The sequence below is a fragment of the Galeopterus variegatus genome, unplaced genomic scaffold (genome assembly GCF_000696425.1).
Source record: "Galeopterus variegatus unplaced genomic scaffold, G_variegatus-3.0.2 Scaffold7382, whole genome shotgun sequence".
NCBI lineage: Eukaryota > Metazoa > Chordata > Mammalia > Dermoptera > Cynocephalidae > Galeopterus > Galeopterus variegatus.
In genome coordinates, this window is record NW_007733493.1 from 80216 (window position 1) to 102748 (window position 22533).

The 22533-nt window shown below is 43.8% G+C and overlaps 1 protein-coding gene across 1 annotated transcript in view; it reads left to right on the plus strand.

Annotated features, from left to right (window-relative positions):
• Positions 1-15025, plus strand: part of LOC103607393 (2-oxoglutarate dehydrogenase, mitochondrial-like) — a 42341-nt gene extending 27316 nt beyond the window's left edge. Inside the window, exons 3-4 of the mRNA XM_008591903.1 lie at positions 12594-12785; positions 14776-15025. Coding sequence (XP_008590125.1) covers positions 12594-12785; positions 14776-14913 — 330 coding nt within the window. The 3' untranslated portion in view covers positions 14914-15025. The remainder of the gene's footprint in view (positions 1-12593; positions 12786-14775) is intronic.
• The last annotated feature ends 7508 nt before the right edge of the window (positions 15026-22533 follow it).

Here is a 22533-nt window from a genome sequence, read left to right on the forward strand (position 1 = left end):
CCGGTAACGGGATCGCAACCCTCGGTGTCACGCCCGTACCGGGGACCGGCAACGGGATCGCAACCCTCGGTGTTGCGCCCGCACCTCGCTCAGCCAGTGAGTGGGAACCGGTCTCCACATGGGATCCGAACCCTCGGCAGGAGTGCCGCCGCGCTCCCGAGCGGCGCACTCTCCAGTGCGCCACCAGGCCGGCCCCTGATTGTGAAATTTTAACTGCAGCTTTGTTCTGCTGAGTGAAAGGGAGGCATAAGTAAGGAAACATTAAGAGGCGCAAGAATTCCATTATGGCAGGAAGTCGTGTTCCCACGATCTTCCGAAAAACTGTCCACAGAATGGAGTTGGAATCTTCTCATCCTGGTTTGCCATTTGAATGTCTCTGGTTATGGCATCAGGCTTTTTGGTGAGCTCTGTGCGGCCCATGCGTCAGGCCTGAAACATGTCCCTTGAAATCTATATAAAGCTGTCCAATTTCAGTTTATAAGCCTTTAGGAACAGATCAGTTCTCATTCTCAGTTAGAGAGTTATATAATCAGATATTAGAGAAAACTAGAAAAATTCAGAATCCAGTCTAGTCTACAGGTGGATAATAAAAACTCAAAAACAGTAAACAGGGCTATAGCCTAATAACAGGTATACTATAGTCTTCTTTTGAAACAAAATTTTCTCTCTACAGTTACCCTCATTTCTACCAAAGATAATCATGGTAAGACCAATTTGCCTGGTTATTTACATTGAGTGTGTTAGGAATAACCACATAGGCTTCTTTTAAATTTGTTTTGCTAGAAATTTTGACAATGAATATTAGATTAGACTTTGAAAAATCTCGTATAACTTCGTGTAATGGATGCTATACGAAGTTATTACGCCGGGCCCATGTGTCCCTCTCCTCCAACTTATGTAAATAACCATATGCTATAAAATCAGAATACTCATGAATAGTTCCAAACTCTGGAGGGACCAGGTAGAAAGGAAAAGCAAATGTTTCAATTTCTGTTTACAAAACTATGCTTTACCCAAATTGCTGTAAGCTATAGATAGCTTTTAAAAAATTTTCTTAAATCTGGAAAACAAAACATTAAAAGAACCAGCAATGTTTTAAAGAAGCTGTAAAAACTCATAATTCTTAGGCCGGCCCGTGGCTCACTCGGGAGAGTGTGGTGCTGATAACACCAAGGCCACGGGTTCGGATCCTATATAGGGATGGCCGGTTGGCTCACTGGCTGAGCGTGGTGCTGACAGCACCAAGCCAAGGGTTGAGATCCCCTTACCGGTCATCTTTTAAAAAAAAAAAACAAAAAAAACCTCATAATTCTTTATCCAGTCTCATGTAATTAATTCTTGCTCTGATCTGGTTAGCAGTTTCACAAACCCATCAGTTTCTTCATTAGAATGTTAGAAATTTAGTCCAACAGTGTGAACTCCCAAGTTATCAGGAACCAGTATTTGTAAGAGTTATTTGCATTCCTTTCATGAACTTCCTTGAAGACACAACACTTAACAATTATAAGGAATATAATATAATATAAGGAATTGTAATTATAAAGAATATAATTGCTTACAAAGTGCTCTCAGAAAGAGCATCAGAATAAAGCATAGTATCAGAATAATAACTGTGTACTACAAGGCTTAAAATTAAAATGACCATGGTTAAAGATCTGAAGAGAGTTATGCAACTGCCAAGAAAATTTGGTTATTTCTGTGCCATTCAACAATTTTAAATAACCCAAATTATGACCGATTGCATTAATACCAAGACACATCAGATTTCTAGGAACATTATACCTTTGGAACATCTCAAAGTTAGTTTGAGGTCAGAAAGACTTAATTCTTAGAATTTGATTTTGAGAAGTTTGTTAAATATCAGAGGTTTAAAACACTTAATTCAGTAGGATCAAAAATCATTATAAAATAAGGCAGAAAATTTTAAAGATTTCAGAAGCGCAAAACAATTGATAAAACTGTTTCTAGGCCAGTTACCTAAAAGGTAAAGAAAAACCTCTCACGATTTCTTCTTTTTTTAAAAAAAAAACACATTTATTCAGCATCATGATCAGACTATTTATATACATTTAGCAATCAACAGTATGGGTGGGGAAAAAAATCTTTTAAAAAGAAAATTTTAAAGATGACCCTCGACTTGGTGTCAGCACCACGCTCTCCCAAGTGAGCCAACCAGCCATCCCTATATAGGGATCTGAACCCTTGGCCTTGGTGTTATCAGCACCACACTCTCCCAAGTGAGCCAACCAGCCATCCCTATATAGGGATCTGAACCCTTGGCCTTGGTGTTATCAGCACCACACTCTCCCAAGTGAGCCACGGGCTGGCCCTGAAAAGACAATTTTCTATTATGAGCAGATTAGTGCTTCAAGAAACTCCTATTGTTTCAACATAGGTCGGCAAACTATCTAGCCTTGCCTCAGTGCACTTTTATTTTTATTTTTGGGTTTTTTTTTGTCTTTTTTCGTGACTGGTAAGGGGATCGCAACCCTTGGTGTGGTGTCCCCCCCCCCGCGCTCAGCCAGTGAGTGCACTGGCCATTCCTATATAGGATCCGAACCCGCGGCGGGAGCGTCGCTGCACTCCCAGCGCCGCTGCGATCCCAGCGCTGCACTCTCCCGAGTGCGCCACGGCCTCAGTCCCCTCAGTGCACTTTTAATATTAATGCTCAATTTTTAGAAAAACTTACAAATAATTCCCTTCTAATTTTAGCTTACTTGATCACACATAAAATTCCTTTCATGAGATTGATCTTTCACAAACCTTCTATAACTTGCATCTCTCATGCAAAAGAAAAAATTACTCTCTCCTTTCAATTTTTTTTTCCAAAAATACATCCTCGTACTTAAAACTTTTTTGCATGTCTCCTACTTAGTGGTTCCTTCCTGCCTCGTTTCTTTTTCCTTCCTAAACCTTCCTGCCTTGTTTCTATTTCCTTCCTAAATCCTTTTTTTCCTTTGTCAGCTGGCAGTGTACAGGGATGGAACCGTGGACCTTGGTGTTACCAGCACCATGCTCTAACCAGCCAACTTAATTTCTTTTTTTGGCAGCCGGCCAGTACTAAATCCATATTTTGAAACAATCTTTAAATAAACTCTGAAATGGACAAAATTGTTCCTTTTTTGTTACAACATCAAGGTCAAGAGTTCAGATCCCTGCATGGGCTGGCCAGTGACCCCCAAAAGAATTTGTTCCTTTTTAACAAAAATATATCGTGTGTGATAAAAAAAAACCCTGCTCTGACCTGGTCAGCTAAATTATAGTGCTTTGGGAGCCGGCCCGGTGGCACACTTGGTAGAGTGCGGCGCTTGGGAGTGTGGCGGCGCTCCCGCCGAGGGTTCGGATCCCATATAGAGACCCGTCTGCTCACTGGCTGAGCGCGGTGCGGGCGCGACACCGAGGGTTGTGATCGCGTTACCGGTCACGAAAAAAGACAAAAAGGAAAATAAATAAATAAATAAATAAATTATAGTGCTTTGGGAAATCTGGAATAAGTCAGTAGTCATATTCACATGTACTAGAAAACATTATCATAAGAACGTTTTTATTTATTTATTTATTTATTTATTTATTTATTTTAGTTTTCCTTATTCTTTTTTTTTTTTATGCTAGTAGAACGTTTTTATTTAGAAGCAGATGTGATGGCACCAGAAAGTCATAAAATAATCTAGAGTGCTTTTGTATCCCTTACTCTAGATCCCTGCATGAAGGATGTAACCTGGTAACAATCTGAAATCTCTATATCTTGTACAACCAATAGTGGAACTGATGAAGTGATTGAGGGGGTTGTTCCCTCTCTCTCCTTTGATTCTTCGTTCTTTTTGTGATTATAAAATGCTAAGCTCTGCTGGACCCCTTCCCAGCACATTTTTCAGGGTGACCTGACCTGTGCATTTCCCCAGTTGCAGTTGTCATATTGGCCCAATAAATCCTATGCTTTATATGTTTGGCCTCAGTTTCTTTTAAGTCAACATGTCTTTTTACAGTTTCTCACCAAAAACACATCTTACTTTTCTTGTACAGTTTTTTTGCATACAGAATTATTTCCTTATTTCTAGTAGTCTTAATTACGAATATTAGAATTTTTAACTCTCAGTAACCTTTAATTTGTGAGAACCTAGGTCTGTTAGTAAACATGAAAAGGATTGTTCTATGAGGAAGTACATGTTCCTAGAAATTATGAAATTAGATTCAAGACCCAAATATATGTAGCTTTTCTATACCATATAAAAACAAGATGCTAATGTATATAAACTTTAATCTTATTCTTCATAATTAACGTTTTACTATTTCAAGTGTCTATTACCTAATTTCACTTTAAAATTTCAAGGTACCAAAAAGATTTTGTAAACTATGCAGCTTTTATTTATAAAAATTTATGCCTAATTTACTTCTTTTTAACAACCATGCTTGAGCTGTTCATGAAAATTCTATGAGACGTTTAACAAAACTGTCATATCCAGTTATTTTCTTTCTTGCGGGGCCGGGGGTGGGTGAGAGGCAGCTGGCTGGTACAGGAATTGGAAACCATGACCTCGGTGTTACCAACATTGCACTCTAACCAACTAAGCAAACCGGCCAGCCCTCAAGTTATTTTCCTGTTAACCATTTTTACAGCATGAGAATGTTAAGCAGTTGCCTCCTAAGCAAGAGCCCAAAAATTAAATACATGGGTGTTTTGCTTATCAGAGGACACATTTATTTTCGTTAACCCAAAAACAGTAAACAGGTTATTTACCTAAGATTTACCCAAGTTACGTGAACTGAAAATCAGGAGTTAGGTTGTTTTCCCCTTTTTGTTTGATAAAATATTTGATTTAAGCATTTTTTTTTTAAGCCGATTAGTTAGGGGTTTTAAAAAATATTTTAATAGAAAAATATCACATACACAACATATATAGACATATGGACACAGACAAAAGCTCATTTTATAGCTCAAGATTCCTCATTTGCCATTTTTATCTCTCCCCCTTCCTTAGACTGTCAATCCTTCCGTCATCCATTTCATTGCCCCAAGAAATTGCTAGCTGTGCAGCTCTAAATTTGCACTGCCAAAAGGGTGACTTTCAGCTGAAACAAGGTAGACAGTTTACAGAACTTAGATATAAACAATTATTGGCTGAAACAGATAGAGAAAGGGTAGGTAAAGGCCCAGTTAAGACATGATGACTAGATAAAGTAACATAAACAAAGGTAAAGCTTGTTACATAAACTTTAAGTCAGCGTCTTCCCCATTCAAAAGTTTCTAGTGGTTTAGGTGCAAAGAAGGAGCTACCTTTACAAATGTAGATTTCCTCTACAGCTGTAAATTTCTTTTACAAAGACTTTTCAAAATAGCTAACTAAATGTCAGAAAGTTGTATTTTGGAGAAGGTTGGAGAAGGATTTAGTTACGTAGTCTTTTTAATTTATTTTATTTCTTAATTAGATTATTTGTTGGGGGGCAAAGTATGCGTTTCTATGCCTTCTTGAGCTTAGGACCTAACGTTTATAAATACTTTAGCTTTCTTTTTGTCTTTGGGGGTGGGATAGTAACTAAACAAAAAGACTGGTAGATTTAATTTTCTCATTACTTGCTTAAGCTTTTTAATTGGTCTTCTAAGAACAGCCTTTTAAAGAGGCAATACAATTTTTTGAAATCTTTTTAAAAGCTTCTGAGTGGGCCTTATTGGGGTGCCCTTATTTTAAAATGCACTTTAGCCCTTCTGTGACCCAGAGCCGCTCCCCAAAACAGCCCTCCCCCCAAAAAGACTCACACAACACCTTGACAGCTGGCAACAGTCTAGCCGTGTTACAGCGCACATTTCTGTCCAGCTTTGTTCTTGGGGCTCCCAACCTTCTGGTTGGCTGACTGCACAATGCAGGCCCTATAAATATGTGCCCCTGACAGAAAGTCAAGCTAAGTTCTCAGGACAAAGAACAAGACAAACAGGAAAGCCATAGCTGTTCATGGGAGGAAAAAAAATCAATCTTGCAGTGTTCTTCAGCTGGAACATTCTACATAGTAGTCATCATAATTCTGAATTATTTTTAGTAAGATTTTGCCACTTTTGTAAATATTTGCACCTTTTGGGGCCATAATTCTTATACATGAAAAAGGCAAAAGTACTGGAAGGCGAAGTACTCAGTTCTTTATAAATTAGGATCCCATTCTTAGGTTGGATCTTGATTTTCTTGGGGCCATAATTCTTATACATGAAAAAGGCAAAAGTACTGAAAGGCGAAGTACTCAGTTCTTTATAAATTAGGATCCCATTCTTAGGTTGGATCTTGATTTTCTCAGACACACAATGGCTTTGGTGTGGAGATCTCCTTGACTAACTTAGCCAGTGGTTTTCCAGTTTCTGTCTGATCCTGTCAGACACCTGAGGTCTCCCTTACCTAAGTGTGCAATGCGAAACCCCACATACCTGTAAATTCCCAAAGCCGGAGTTCACACCTCCTACAGTAATAACCACTTACTACAACCACTTGTCAGTTACCTTTAAAACTGCAGCTCTTTTTGCCAGTTACTCCACCACAGACCCAAAGCTCATGTGCCCAGCCACAGTTCAAACTAACCCTTAGCACCCCAAAAGCTGGAGAGATCAGGGAGCTCAGATGCAAAGAGAGCAGAGCTCAGGCCTACGAGGGTCTTAAAATTCTCTGGGCTCTGTGAGGAAGATAGTGGTTCTCCCCCCAAAAAGTGTTAATGGTGCCTTTTTTTTCATTTCTCAAGGGATCTTGGGGTCTTCAGCAGTCTCCCTCAGGTCCATTATTGGTTGCCAAATCTGTCAGAGGAAAAATTACAATAAATTTAAAAATCTATTGGCTTTATTGCAATTCTAGAATTGGGCAACATTTCATTCCATAAAATAGAATAAGTATTCCTATGATCTAAGTACAGGAGGTTGGTTTTAGAGACAGAAAGGTTGAAGAAAGCAGAAACAAAAAACAAAAAGCAGGTTGGTCATTTCAAAGTTGCTTTCCTTGTAAAGTGGGGACAGGGAGACAGAGCAATAGAAAAATACCTGATTGGTTAACATCAGGTTACTTCCCACTACCCTTTTTGTGTAAGGATTAAAGCAGAGGGCACTTCATTATTGTGTCTGTTGAAGAATTAAACTGGCCTGTTTGGGAAACCCAACTATGAGTGAGATTGTGCAGTATTTGTCTTTCTGTGCCTGGCTTATTTCATTTAATGTCCTTAAGGTCCATCCATGTTGTTGCAAATGGCAGAATTTCCATCTTTTTGATGGCCGAATAGAATTCCATTGTGTATATATGCCACATTTTCTTTATCCATTCATGTGTTGATGGGTACTTAGGTTGTTTCCATGTCTATTGTAAATAATGTTTCCATGGCTATTGTGACTAATGCTGTGATGAACATGGGAGTGCAGGTGTCACTTTGACATACTGAGTTCATTTCCTTTGGATATATACCCAGTAGTGGGATTGCTAGATCATATGGTACAGGTTGAGTATCCCTTATCTGAAATTCTTGGGACCAGAAGTATTTCGGGTTTTGGATTTTTTTTTGTATTTTGAATATTTGTTGAGCATCCCTAATACAAAAATCTGAAATCTGAAAAGCTTGAATGAGCATTTCCTTTGAGCATTACTTTTGTGTGTCATGTTGGTGTTCAAAAAGTTTTGGATTTGGGGGTTTGGATTAGGGATGCTCAATTTATAGTTCTATTTTTAATTTTCTGAGGAACCTCCATACTGTTTTCCATAATGGCTGTAATAGTTTATATTCCCACTAACAGTGTGTAAGGGTTCACTTTCCTCTGTGTCCTCACCAGCACTTGTTATATTTTGTCCTTTTGATAACAGCCATTCTGTGATTTGCATGTCCCTGATTGTTAGTGATGTCAAACATCAGTGTGTCTTCTTTTGAGAAATGTCTTTTCAGGTCCTTTGCCCATTTTTTAATTGGATTATTATTATTATTTATTATTTTTGTCTGTTGAATTGAGTTCCTTGTGTATTTTGGATATTAATCTATTGTCAGATGTGTAGTTTGCAAATATTTTCTTCTAATCTGTAGGTTGTCTCTTCACTCTGTTGATTGTTTCCTTTGCTTTTTAGTTTTTTAGTCTAATTTTTTTGTTGCCTGTTCTTTTGACGTCTTATCCAAAAAATCCTTGCCTAGACCATTGTTATGAAACATTTCCCTGCTTTTTAAAATTTTTTTTCTTTCTTTCATCTTTTTAAAAAAATTTTATTTTCTTTTATTAGTTTCATTCAAAGCCTTTTTTAAAAAAATCAACTTTTTTGTGGTCTAACATACATATTAAAATTCACCTGTTTTAAGTGTTTAGTGCGATGATGGGTTTTGCCGAAGGTGTACAGTCACCACACTACAGAGCATTCTGAAAACCCAAGTCTGAAAACCTTTTAGTGTGACCCCATGTCATGGTGCAAAGAGGGCTTGCTCTTGGGTGTGCAGCCCTGCCCAGAGGGAGGGTCACAGAGGCAGGATGGGCTCCTTGTTGGAGGAAGGGATAGGGAAAGGCAAGGCACTCCCCCAGTGGTGCAGGAGCTGAGTTGAGTCTGGAGTGAAGAGGGGTGCACGGGGTGAGGTGAATAAGGGAAAGGCCGTGGAAGCTGCATTTGCTGCATATTTTTTCCTTCCCGGGATTTCTAGCAGCTCAGCAGTACCGGAATGAACCAGTTTTTTCTGACCGCCTCCAGCACAAGCTGAATTTTTGTCTGTGCATTTATTTGTCCTCAGCCAATTGAAAATCACCTGGAATTTTATTCCCAGCACAAAAGAAGGTCAGAGAGAGGAGGCCCGATGATCGCGATCACCCACCAGCCTTTTCTCCAGGAAAAGAGTTGGAAGGAGGCCTGCAGCCTTTGTGCTTTCAGGGCCAGATGGCCGCCCTTGACCTAGACCTCGACCCCAGGCCCCTGAGCTTCAGGGGGTGGAAATTCCTTTCATTTTATTGTTGAGCCCAGAGGTTACAGATTGTCATTTTTCTGGCACTTCTTGGCAAGGGTAGGCCAGGGTGAGAGACGTTCAGCACTGTTATTAGACTGGCCAGAACTCTTTATGTAAGGGTTGCTCTGCTGTTTCTCACTTGGCCTGGTGACTGCTGTGTGTAAATTCTGCATGAGCCCAAGCCTCTCCCAGCAGAGTGCGGGATTCCAGGTGCTTGCCCCGAGTGAGTTAGAAAAGCTGGCCCCATGGATGGTATCAGTAAAAGTTAGCTACTCCTACTGCTGCTGCTACTCCTGTCCTCACTATTTTACTGGTTTTTATTGTTATTCAAAGCAAACTTTACTGAAGAGAGGTAAAGTCGTGAATTTTGCTGTGACTTTTGGCTCTGGATCCATAAGCAGCTGTTGGCCCCCAGGATAAAGAGTCAGTCTGTATGGCTGGGGAGGACCCTTGATCAAAGGTCTTGCTCTTGGGCGCCTTTGCCCTGTGTTTCTGAATAATTTTTAGTGGGTTCTGTGAGGTAAAAGAAAGACAATATATTTTAAGGGTTTAAGAAAATTTAGGTTGTGCTGCTCCCCAGTGGCTACTTGGTTTCAGGGTCATGTCCTACCCTTGAGCCTTGTTTCTGCCTCAGGGGCATGAGTGTCCAGAGCTGGCCTGGGTAGGGACACATGGTGAGCATGGGGACGCTAGTGCTGGAGCAAATTTGAGGTAAAGAAGAACCTTGATTAGGTTTTATGTGGTGGGATTAGGTTTTATGTGGTGGGATGTGGCTGGGATGACTCCTGCCCAGTTTGCTGTGGTATTAGAGGGGCTTCTCCTTTTAGGCCAGGCCCTTAGTTACTGGAGACTTGGGCGGAGGCCAGGGAGAGCTTGCAAGAGACCCATCCAGCAGCTCCTCAGGCCCTGTGTGTTTGAGGATGGACTGCGAAGGCATGCAGTCCCTGGTCATCTCTGCTTCCAGAACCTGGATGCATGGCCAGGGCTTGTGGTCCTCCGTCAGACCCTCTTCCAGAACCAGGATGGACAGCCAAGGTGTGCAGTCCCAGGTCATCTCTGCTTCCAGAGCCAGGATGGACAACCAAGGCATGCAGTCCCTGGTCATCTCCACTTCCAGAGCCAGGATGGACAACCAAGGCATGCAGTCCCTGGTCATCTCCGCTTCCAGAACCAGGATGGACAGTCAAAGTGTGCGTTCCCATTCATATTTGCTTCCAGAACCAGGATGGGTGGCCAAGGAGTGTGGTCCTCGATCATCTCTGCTTCCAGAGTCAGGATGCATGGCCAGGATGTGTGCTGCTCCGTCATCTCCTCTTCTAGAACCAGGATGGATGGCTAAGGCGTGCACTCCTCCTTCATCTCTGCTCCAGAATGTAGGGAGCTGTCTCAGGCCTGCTGGGAAAGCTCCATGAAAGTCAGAAAGATGTGGGGGTGACCTTGCACAGAATCTGTCAGGGGCTGAATGGGGGCAGCCTTACCTTGCCCTAGGGAGTTGATGGTAAGGTAGCCTCTATTTTCTCTCACAAGAGTAAGTCGGGTTTTTTTCTCTGGTGAAAATACTGCCTTTTCCCACATTAGAGGAAGACTCAAAATGAGTTTTGGTGGAAACCATTTTGATGGAAGAAGGTTGTGAGAATGGTCTGGGGGATTCCCAATCCTGGATTTCTGCGGCATACTGACGGTACCTGTTGAAAACAAAAGTTTGCAGACTTTTTCTTCGTGTCCCTGATTGTCAGGCTACATTGGTGTAAGGTGCTTCTGCAGTAGGTTTTGTGGGAGGTGCCAGAAGAGAGCCCCAAATCTTTCTCCCACCATCAGCTGATACACTGGAAATTAACCAGAAAGGTAAAAATAGTAAAACTTTGAATAGCTTGATTAGTTAAAACATTGAGGTCATTGAGGTATAATTCATATAACATAAACGTCACCATTTTAGAGCATACAGTTCAGTGGATTTTAGTATATTCACAGTGCTATACAGTCAGACCCACAGTGGTTTGATTTTTAAAAATGATTTTTTCTAAATATGAAAGGAATATGTTCTTATTGTAGAATATTTTAAACATTCCACAAAACTCCCCTCAAAAATGGTTTCTAGTGAGAGGCCAGACTCTGCCCTCTGTGAAGCGGAGGGTCTGAGCCTGCTCGTTATCTTAGGGAGCTCTTTGGTGGCTGGCTGCAGCCTACAGAGATGCTTTTGGTAGGGGTATGTCTGAGTTAGGTATTTCTGTGCCCTAGACAGCATTATAAAAGCCTGTCTGAAAAAGCCAGAGACCTCAGGGACTAATGTCCTGGTTTCTGTAGCCATCCCTACCTCTCCCATCCCCAGACTCATACAGACCCAGTCGATATCTGCCCAAGTCCAGACAAGGAACATATCTGGGCAGCACCTTGGTAGAATTTACTAGGAAGATGAACAGAAAAATCTAGTAAAGTTTCTTGTCTCTGAATTTTTCAAGACAGTCTAATCAGTTTATTAATGAAAGAATTTTAGAAGCTGGAAAATACATTGCAGAGAAAAAAGACAAGATTTTCATCTTTCTAAACTGGTTTTTAATGGGGTTTTTTGTTTGTTTTTTGCAATGGAATTTTATAAAATCTTAGTATCTCTGATCTCAAATATTGGGAAAACCTTATGTCTTTGTATGAGATGAATAAACTATTATAGTTCACAGTGTCTGTGCAAATTGTAAATCAAATCATTCGAACACGAAATAACCAAAAATATTAAGAATATTAGTAAATTAGTTAGTCCATAGTAGCACAAAGAATATTCAAACTGATAATAACAAGTACTTCATAAAAGTCAGGTGTTATCTGCTTGCCTATGTGCTAATGCCTTTAAGTACACTAGGTAGTCTACAGCATACTTATGAAGAATATACATTTCTGTACTTAGATGAGAAAACTGAGCACAGAAAGTGAGGTAACTCACCAAGATCACAGAGCTCAGATTTGAATTTGGATCTTTGACCCCACACTCAGCTCTTAGCCCCTGAGAGCCCCTCCTGAAGTAGAGACAAGATTATGGGGTTAAGGTATGTTTCTAGGGGAGAAGAAGGATGTAAGCAAGATTGTCCTGGGCCCCCTGAAGGCTGTACTGAGCCTCTGGGGTCTTGAGGGAGATGCTAAATCCCCTCAGTGTCCCTTGGGTGCTCCTATGTGAGTATCTGGCATCCCTGCAGAAGAACTGGTGGGGTTTGCAGACCTATAGACAGAGGGCCAGGAGCATTACCTCCCAGGTGCTTGGGCCTGGGAAAACAATGGGACAAGAAATGTCTCTGTTGACCAGCTTCCTGAGCTCACATCTGTTCTGAGGTCCCAGCATCTGGCCCACAGGGGCTGTCAGCATGTGTCCGTGGAGAGTTTGGCTTTGGGCCTTTGGGATGTGTGTGCCAATGGGAGGCAGCCACAGGGCATCAGTGTTACAGGTGTGGGGGTCAGAAGGCGCATCCTGAGGCAAAAGTGAAAGGGGCCAGAACTCTGAGAGAAACCCACTGTGTGGGGTAAGACAGGGACCCGGGCTGGCCAGAGCGGGGAAGCGGCTCAGCCAGCCTGGGGTAGACGTGGCTCGCCTGTGGATGGAGATGAGCTTTCTGTGGCTACAGATGCGTCCTGGACTCCAGGCAGTGAGGTAATCAATCCTGTGCCTTTTTTGTCTTTAGTCGTGGGACATTTTTTTTCGCAACACCAATGCTGGAGCCCCCCCGGGCAGTGCCTACCAGAGCCCCCTTCCCCTGAGCCGAGGCTCCCTAGCCACCGTGGCCCACACACAGTCCCTGGTGGAGGTGCAGCCCAACGTCGACAAGCTCGTGGAGGACCACCTGGCGGTGCAGTCTCTCATCAGGGCGTACCAGGTAAGCGGGGCACTGGCCATCACTCAGAGAAGGTCAGGTGTTCCCTGGGCCGTGCCTTATACGGCATCATCTGCCTTTCCACATGGATATTGTCATTAGCATTTGGAAGAGGTAGAAAAAATTAAGTGCTTTCTCCCCGCTCTGGGGCCTTAAGGAGGCAAAATCAAATATACAATAGAATAGGAGCCAAGCTAACCCTGTTCGAACAAATCCTCTGCCACTTTTAATGCCTGCCCTATAAATAGCTCCTTGTTTCTTTTCATGAGTTGGCAAGAAAGATTTGTGGGCAGGAAAACCAGTGCTGCCCACCCGTAGTGAGCAGTGGCCAGAGTGGTGGTGGTGTTGGGTGGTGGATGCCCCCTTTAGTTGCTAACAGCTGAATACTGTGAACAAAAATGAACATGTAGAGTTTGGGGACAGGCAGATGAGGAGGCAGCTGAACCTGCGGAGGGTAGGTGACGGGCAGGGGAAGTCCCTCCAAAAGCATACCAGTTAGGCACCAGCCTCCCTGGACGAGTGTCAAGCAGATCGGGATTTTTTTCTGCCTGTCCTTTCTCAGTACAGTAACCAAGGCCTTTCCAGGGTGGGTGTCCACCTATGTGTGGGGAGAGCCCAGGCTTCAGACCTTAAGATTGATCTGTAGTGGTTGCAAGGAGGACAGGTGGAAAAAGGCAAGCCTGGGGCAGCCCTTCTGCAGGCCCTTGCTGGCTGCTCTTGCATAGCTACAGTGGTGGCAGCAAGGGCACGAATGCCCCTGAGCTCCCCTTTCTCTCCCATGCTTGTTTCCTGGAGATGGTGGTACAGACAGGGCCAGTGACGCAGGTGTCGTCCCAGGGCAGCACAGGGAGGGTCCTGGGCCTCTGGTCCTTCACGCCTGGTCTGGCATGGAAGACCCTCTCTTGGGGCAAGTGCAAGTAGCCCTGTATTCTGAAGTGCTATCCATGGTGGACATTACTGTAGGTGAGAAGCACAGTTGGTGTTTCTTGATTGTTGCCTGCATGCCTTTGACCTCATCAACTTTAACTTGATCTTTCAGTGACTTAGCAGCAGCTCCTCCTGTTCTCCAATTGCTAGCAAAAAATTGTGAATAAAATATCCCAAACTGAAAGAAACTAAAAATCAAAAGAGATTTTTTTCCTCTTTTTTTTTTTTGGTGGCTGGCCAGTATGGGGATCCCAACCCTCGACCTTGGTGTTGTAATACCAAGCTCTAACCAGCTGAGCTATCTGGCTAACCCTCCTTTTGTTTTCCAAGCAGTTTGGATCAGGAGCTTTAAGTCCGAGTTATAACAGAGTTTTTTGTTCTCACTACTGTGTGCTGACCCACTCAGTAGCACTAGGCACAGAGCCTCACAGGCACCCTTCTCTTAGTAAAACACCTCATCTGCACCCCTCCCCGCCAAGGCCAGTGCCTCACGGTAATGTTTACGTTCTGTGCTGCAGTAGGCTTCACACTGGAGTAAGAATTCCCTGGCATTTCTCATTTCCGTTTATCAAGGGAAATTGTGTAAAGATCCTGGGAAATGGATCCTTTCAGACGGCCCAAGTTTATCATAACCTGAGGCATTTATTCCTTTTTTTTTTTATAAAAGTGTATTTATGTATACTAATGCTTTTCAAATAAACTATTGCACAACTTTTTAAACCTAATTTTGTGGTATGAGCTCATCGGTGCTGTGTTCCTCTCTGGGAATGGTTTGCATGAAGTATAACTCTTTTATCCCTCCCCACAGTTCGCTGGACCTGCTTAATGACTTGCTTGTGTTATTGCTTCCAGGTCAGGGGTCACCACATTGCAAAACTTGATCCTCTCGGAATTAGTTGTGTAAATTTTGATGATGCTCCAGTAACTGTTTCTTCAAACGTGGGTGAGAATTAATCTGTAAATGCTAATTTTAATGTAATTTTACTTTTTTTTTTTACCCTTCCCTCTTTTTTTTCTCCTGTCCTTTTGTGTGTGTCCTTCCCTCTCATCGCTGGCCCACTCGTAGATACGAGGGCACCATGTAGCACAGCTGGACCCCCTGGGGATTTTGGATGCTGATCTGGACTCCTCCGTGCCCGCTGACATTATCTCATCCACAGACAAACTTGGTGAGGGTCCAAGAACAGTCAGCTGCGTTGCTTGAGCCCCTCTCTCTGTGCCGCAGCCTGTGGTAGCCAGGACATCCAGGCAGGAGGGAAAGGCTCTTAAGTTTCCTTCGCTCTGATCACTTGAAATTTATCAGTAATAAAACCTTAGTGTGTTTTGGACAAGTGATGTTTATCCCACTTTTTCAGCCAGAGTGTCTAAGTCTCCAAATTGGAAAATAAAATTTTGAACAGAAAGGTTTGTGACACAAGGAAACAGCTGTTCTTACTGGGGCAGGTGGTTCAGAAGCTGCTTCAGAGAACAGCTCTGTTGGCTTCAGCTTTCCAAGTCTGCGTCCAGCGCTGCCTTTGTCGAGGCACGTCATGAGGCTTGTCACGAGACCTGTGCAGGAGCTGCTGTCACAGCTGTTCTGAAGCACTCTGTGTTCTGCTTACCTTTGACTGGAGGCCAAAGTTCATGTCCCTTAAGGGGCAAATTCCAGAGCAAGTTGTGCAGTTTGGGTCTCCCGATTCATAACTCAGGTGATCACACTGAGGAAACTTTGGAAGGCGTTCCCACAGTGTCAGGAGGCCAGGGCCTCGGGAGGGGTATGTGTGGAATACAGTTGGGTTCTTGTCAAGGTCTCCAGTAGACATTCCCCCCTGCACCCCTCCTCCTCCTGAGGTGAAATGGGTGTTGCAGTTGGGCCGTCACCTGCAGTTGCTTCGAGTTAATCTGCTTACGTCACTTTGCTGCTAACCTGCCCTAAAGAAATGATAATGTGACTAATTTTGAAATGGCCAGGATGTTCACAACAGACACTGTGCATGCTAATGAAATTGATCATCACCCACCTGCCTAATACTGCTCTTGGGAAGGGGACGAAATTAGCCTCCTCGAAGGCACATTGGGAAGAGTACAGAAAAACAGTCTCTCTAAGGCTCTGCAGTGTCTGGGGGCTCTTGTAGGCATTACTGAGTTAGGACAAGGGGGTCAGATACTAATCATGTAAAATCAGACATCAAAGATGACTCTGGATTGGTGTCGATGGTTTGTAATTACTCTTTTGTCTTGATTTCAAAAACATTCCTAGATAATATAGGGTTTGCTCTACTTCATATCAATCCTTTAGCAGATTTAGGAAGGAAGTTTAGAGAAACCCTTTTGAATCTTATTGAATAGGGCCAGTCTGGATTATAGATTGGGTGTGAATTGAACCCTGCTCCTTTATTCAATGGTGACAATTTCATGCTCCCAAGAAGTGGGCCTCTCTTTGCAGTGTCCCCAGGACGTTGCAGAGCCTCTTTCCTGCTCCTCACCCCTTAGCAGAGACACCCTCTGCCCTGCACCCCCCAGTCCTGTCACAGCCTGTCAGCCTTGAGCCTCTCTAGCCCCCTGTGCTCACTGCCTCTGGAGACTTCCAGACCTGCAGGGTCCCCTCCAGGAGCTCAGGACAAGGTGAGCCCCCCCACCCCCACCCCGCTGCTGGACTCAGTGTTCCCTGATGAAATAGCACAGGGACCTGCCCGGAGCCACCTCAGGGAGGAGCACCTCCTGCTGTAGTCAGTCAGGGTAGGGGACCATGGAATGCTGGTTTTCCACACATGGCAAAACACTGGGACAGGAGAGGAGCAAGTGAGGTGACCAGCTCACCTTCTGCTGCCTGAACCTGTGTGGTCCAAGCTCCTCTTCACCATGGCATCCACAGTTGCCACTTTCTCAGTATCTTCAAATGGACCTTTTTCAGCAGTTCTCAATTCCACATACTAGAATTACCTGAGGAACCCTAAAGGTATCCTCTCTCCCCCTTCCGATTAATTTGATCAAGATGGAGCCAGGAGCGGACAACCCTGAGTGATCCCAAGCCTTTGAAGGATCAAAATCCTGAGGGCTGTCAACAAGCTCAGCCCCTAAGTTCCCATCTCGTTAGTGGCTGAGTAGGGCCAGAATTGGGGTATCCTGCCCCCATCCTTCTTCCTAGGCTTTCACAGGGCCCCCCCTTAGGTTCCACTCTGGAAGAGTATCCCGGGTATTTGTGCTTCTGTGAGGTTTGTGGTTCCAGGTTCCACAACAACATGGTGAGGGTGAGAGGGTCAGAGGACTTTATGAACGGTAAGATCAAATGCACAGAATTGTCTCCAAAGATTCCTGAAATCCTTTGATGAAGGGAGATTTTTGAACCCTTTGGTCAGGACCCTTTGGAACCATTAAGAGAGTTCGGGTGCAGTTTCCACTTTTCAGGAGAAAAGTGCATTTTAATCCTGTGGATTTGAAATAGTGTGACAAAAATTGCAATAAATTCTTTTTTGGGGTGAAAAAAAAGGAAATAGTGTGAATGTTTCAATACATTTGAATCATAGGATTGGTCTCGAACTCTCACCCTTGATGTGTGCAGGTCTTCAAGAAAGCAGAGGTCAGATGGAGTGTGGCTCCACATAGTTTGTAGAGCACTTAGCAATCCATCATCTCATTCGGACCCCAGAGAGCCTGGATTCTGGGGCCACACTCCATGGATTGGAATTCCAGCTCTGCCATACCTGCCTGTGTGACCTTGAACCAGTTGCTTAACCTCTCTGCCTTATTCACCTCATCTGTAAGGGTTGATAGTATCTACCTCCTAAGGTTGTTTCAAAATTAAATAAACTCCTTAAAATAGTGCCTGAAACTTACTAAGCTCTCTGAGTGTGAGCTAATGTGGCTATTAACAATCTTTTGAGATAAGTAGCTGCAGGACTGTGGTAATGGGATAATTCAGGATCTGAGAGGTCGAGCAGGTAGACAAGGATTACACAGGAGTTAGTAGTGGTGAAGACTGGGCTGACCCAAATGATAAGGAAGCGTCGTAGCATCTCATGCAGGAACTTGCAAACTAAGAAGTTAGAACTCTGGATGGGGGGAAGTTTGGGGCCCAGGAGAACTGCTGGTCAGCCTGGGCATTGGGCAGTAGGTTCCACCCCCTCCTTACGGTACAGCAGCCAATGCAGTAAGAACAGGGTGGGCTGAGTGGCCATGTGGTGATCCTTGTGTAGGCTGGGGTCGGAGCTCTGCACAGAGGTGTCCTGTGTCGCATGCATCTTTTTTCAGAGCTGAGATTATTTCCGTGCCTCCGTTTAGTTGCCCTTCCCACATCCCTGTGGACATAGTTACATTTTCTCCCTCTCTTTGGGGAAATTGAGGCTCAGAGCAGTGATGACACCCACAAGTTAAACACAGCCCTCCTGCTTCCAGTGCAGCATGTTCTGCCTGTTGTTGGAAAGGCTTGTCCGGAGAGGGGGTGGGGGTGGCGCAGCACAGCAGGAGCTATGGGCAAAGCCAGTCCAAAAGGGCACTGACAATGCTGCCTGAAAGTGCTCGGCAGTTGAACACCCAGTGGCAGGCTGATTTGGTCAGCAGTGCATGCAGGGGGCTGTGTCCACTGTGAGTGTTGGCTCTATCTACTGTGAGTTTTTTAAAATAAAGTTGAATATGTGGTACAGTTTACATTGAGTTCTTGACCTTTTCTGACCAACTTTGAAAAGGTTGGGAAATGCTGGCCTAGGGCACCTGTCTTCACTTCTCAAAAATTCCCCAGGTCCCTGAAGTAACCGGGGAGAGATAATTAAAAATTAGACTCTTGCCAATTACTCTCAGCAGATACAGAACTACTCAATAGTCCCAGAGCCTTGTGATTTACCATCAGATATTGCTTTCACGTAGAACTTGCTATGAATGTAACAAAAATATTGTTGAGATCATGGGGTTAGCGGTTATTTTCATTTAAAATGTTTAAAATTAATTTTAGAACAGTTTCTCAATTAGATAAGGGTTGTGTTCCATAATTGTGCAGTGCTGACTGGAATGGGCATAGCTTTCCTCATGAAGTGTTATGCTAGGGACCAGTTTCCACGTGAGCCCCCAGAAGCCTGTCTCAGTCTGTGCCAAGTTGTACCATAGATTTCACTTCCCTTGGGGAGGAGGTTTGAAAGTTCCAGTGTGAGGTGCCTTAAATACACATTCCCTGTCACCCACACTCCACAGTGAGATTCCTCAATATTAAACTTGCAGGCCCGTAGAAAGAGGCACCAGGTGAGGTTCAATGGATTCCTTTCCCATATCCTCATGGGTCCGATTGGGGTGAAGGTGGTGGCAGCTCAAGGTCTGGCAGGAGGGCTCCTAGGCAGGCTTTTCCTGGCTGACCCTAAAGAAGGGTCAAGGATCGGGGTGCCAAGGTAGATATGGGTATATGTTGCAAAATGCCAGATCTAGGCTGTGGTGATGGATGGAAGGTCCCATGGTGAGTCCCATGGGGTTTGTTGCTATCCTTTGTAGTCTCCCTGCTGAAAAGTAGAAACAGACTGACTTGCAGACTTCGCTGAGGCTGTGTGCTGTGTCATGCCTTTGGGCATTCATGCTAGTCGTCCCTTCCGTGTGTGGTTTGGGCTGGGGGGTGGCATCTCGTTTCTATCCTGAGCTGCTGTAATTGATTTTGGGACTTGGAGAAAGTTCCCATTAACTCTTGCCCTCAGTTTTCTCTTTCCTTTCAAGGGCCACATTTGAATTAGATTCCCACTCAAACATGCCATTGTCTGTGGCTTCTGTATAAATTCTCACAGTGACAAAAGTGATTGACATTTACTTTAATGTGAGATTTAAACATAATTAAGAGAGCATTCAGAACAACAGATTTTATCAATAAACGGAAGGAAAGCATGAGAATTCTCACCTGTTTATCATTAGTGTTTGTAAATTCCTAATATCAGTTTTAGAAAATGAACTTAAGTAGTTAAAAATTCGATTCAGAAGTCTAAAAATGTGGCAGAATTTCAGCTACTTAAATGAAGTCGTTCTTGGCCTCTGTCCAACAGCCTGCTGTCATTAAGAGCACAGCATGTAATGACTGTTTCCACACATCCTCCTGACCCTCAGGGGCTCTGTGGATTGCTCCATTGATGGCTGAGAAGAAAAAGCTAAAAATAGAGTTGATTTTTCATCGACTTTCATAATTTCAGCGCAACAGAGAGCAGTTTATTTAGCCAACATTGATTGACTGCCATGTGCAGTGTGCTGTGCTACAGATAACGGAGTGAGGAGTGACAGGTGAGGTTCCCTAAGTGACTTGGGCCAGGCCAGTGAGGTGCCTGAGAAGGTTGAAGTCCTGGTGGATATGGTCACCTTCAAGGGGAATGAGGACTGGACCAAGCTGACACATGACATTTAAGAGGATTAATTGAATGTAGGATTATTTGCATCTGCCCACGAATTGGTAAACCGAGTCACACCTAGCTCCCAGGGTCACATCCCTGCTCCTTGCCAGCTGTGCTTCACTTAGAAGTGCCACGGCCAACCCCCAGCAGCTCTCTCTCCTCCAGCACAGCACCTGCACTCCTCAAGAAGTAATGGTTTAAACGCTTCATTGCACTCTGGTGCTGGAAAATCTGTGCGCTTTCTGTAAATGCCAACTAGTGTATCTTCTGTTGTTCTCTTTTCATTCTCCATTTCTTTGGTTTGCGTCTTTTGTTTGCCTTTTGTTTAAAAAATACAAAAAAGTACAGATGGAAATGAGAGCATCCACATCCCCAATACCCAGAATGTAAACACTTTACCACATTACCTTAGATTATTTAAGAGAAATGAGCATTTGAGTTTCCCTTTGAGGTCCCCCTCCTTCCCCGGAGGCTGCAGAGTGATTAACATACACCACATGCCCCATGGGAGTGCTGATGGCTACTTGACATGGTCTTATGTCTTCATTCTATAGACTGAAGTAGAATACTTAACATTCTTCATCTTTGCCTTAAACAAAGCATCAATGTTTTGGTGCAGAACTTAGATATTCTGTTGTCTTCAGAGCCACTTGGCTCTGAGATCTTTGGAGGATGCTGTTGTCCCCTTGGGGAAGGAGGCAGAGCTTTACCAGGTGTGCCCTTGGGGGACCCTAGGGAGCAGGCCTTCTTGCTGGAGTCTTTTCTGAGTCCAAGTTCTTAGCATCACCTTCAAAGAAAGCACTCAGATGGCCTTTCTCTGCATTCCTAGGACAGCGAGCATGCTCAGTGACTGTGGCCATGGCTCTGCTCAGCCATCAGCCCCTCTGCATGCCCCTACCTTCCTGGCCCCATCCCCCAGGCCCACGTACCCGGGAAATGGGTCAGGAGCGTTATTCTTTGTGTATCCAGATAAACATCTTGATCTTCACTACTGGCCAAGAGAGCTTTTAGGTGTGGTAGAAATTCAAGGAGAAGTTTACAGGTAGATGGAAATGAACAGCTGTTCTTGTGTAGCTGTGGTTCTTGGGTTGTTTTCAGCCACTGAGCTTTTCTGTTCTAGTTTTGCCTTCTTGTGAGGGAGACTAAGGACCTCATTCCCTCTTTAGAATCCTTCAGAATCTTAAGGTTTAGAGTCTAGTCTACTGCTTGAATCCAGTTCTGAGGAGTGGCTGCTCTAAAATTGAGGCTTTGTATTTTCTTTTCCTCAATTTTATATCCCAAAGTAGTCTAGATCAGGTGTATGTGGCTTCCCAGGAGAGCACTGTGTCAACCTTTTCTTGAGGCTAGGGAGGATGAGAGCTCTCACACCACCACCTGATGGCTTCCCAGTGTCAGGGAAGCTGGCCCCCCTCCTTCTGATTCACCTTATTCCAGCTGTTCTACAAGCAATTTCCATGTTTACCAAAATCACTCTCCGGAATTGATCCCCTGACCATGCTACCCACCCTCTTCTCCTTTGGTGTGTGTGTGTCCATGTGACGGTGTTTGTGCTACTTGTTATGGCGGTGATGGTGTAGGGTTTTGGTGTTTTGGTTTTTTTAAACTAACTTTCGCCTGTCTTTTTCCTTCTGCGCTCACCCATGCTACCCCACTCTGCCTCTCAGATCTTGCAGTTTTCCAGGAACGACTTCGAATGCTAACAGTAGGAGGTATGAAAATAATGAGCCTTTCACCTTTCTGGAGTTGAGGACTTTATTTGAATAGGATGTGCAACTTTTCCTAGCATGCGATTTGGGAAAGTTGACACAACTTCTATTCGGTGTTTTAAAGTTTGTTAATTGTTTTGAAAGACATTTTCCCCTTCATTTAGTTAGTACCAACAAGTAGAGCTACTTACCCGGTGTCATTTTGTTTCTGTCCATTTTGTGTTCGGAAGAGCATTTTTCATCTCCGCGTGTGCTTCACCATCGCTTCCCTGTGAGCATCCATCTTCAGCGTAGTTCACCTTTAGCTCCTGCTGTAGTCAGCCGGGGACCTGAGGCCAGTTCAGCTCTGCATGGTGGCTTATCTTGTCCTCCACAGTCTGTGCTGCAGCTTTGACTAGACTCTGGATTCTTGCAGATTTTGCTTCCTGGGCATTTTGGACAAAATTTCCAAAATGTTCCATGTTTGAAGGACAACTGAAATATTTGTAGAAACTTACTGGCAACCCTTAATGACCCTTGGTTCTGGGCAGAACACTTTTGAGGAATCCAGAGTTGAGGTGCTGTGGGGATCACCTGCCTGTTGTCATCCACCCTGGTGGCCAGTCTCTTCTCTCCACTCCAGCTTTTCTAAGTTCTCTTTTTCCTCCATCTTATTCATAATATCTGTGAGACTCTACTTTTTCATTAAACTTTTATTTGGAGATAATTGTAGGTTCATATGCAGTTGTAAGAAGTAACAGATCTTGTGCCCTTTAGCCATTTTCCCCAGTAGGAATGTCTTATAAAGCT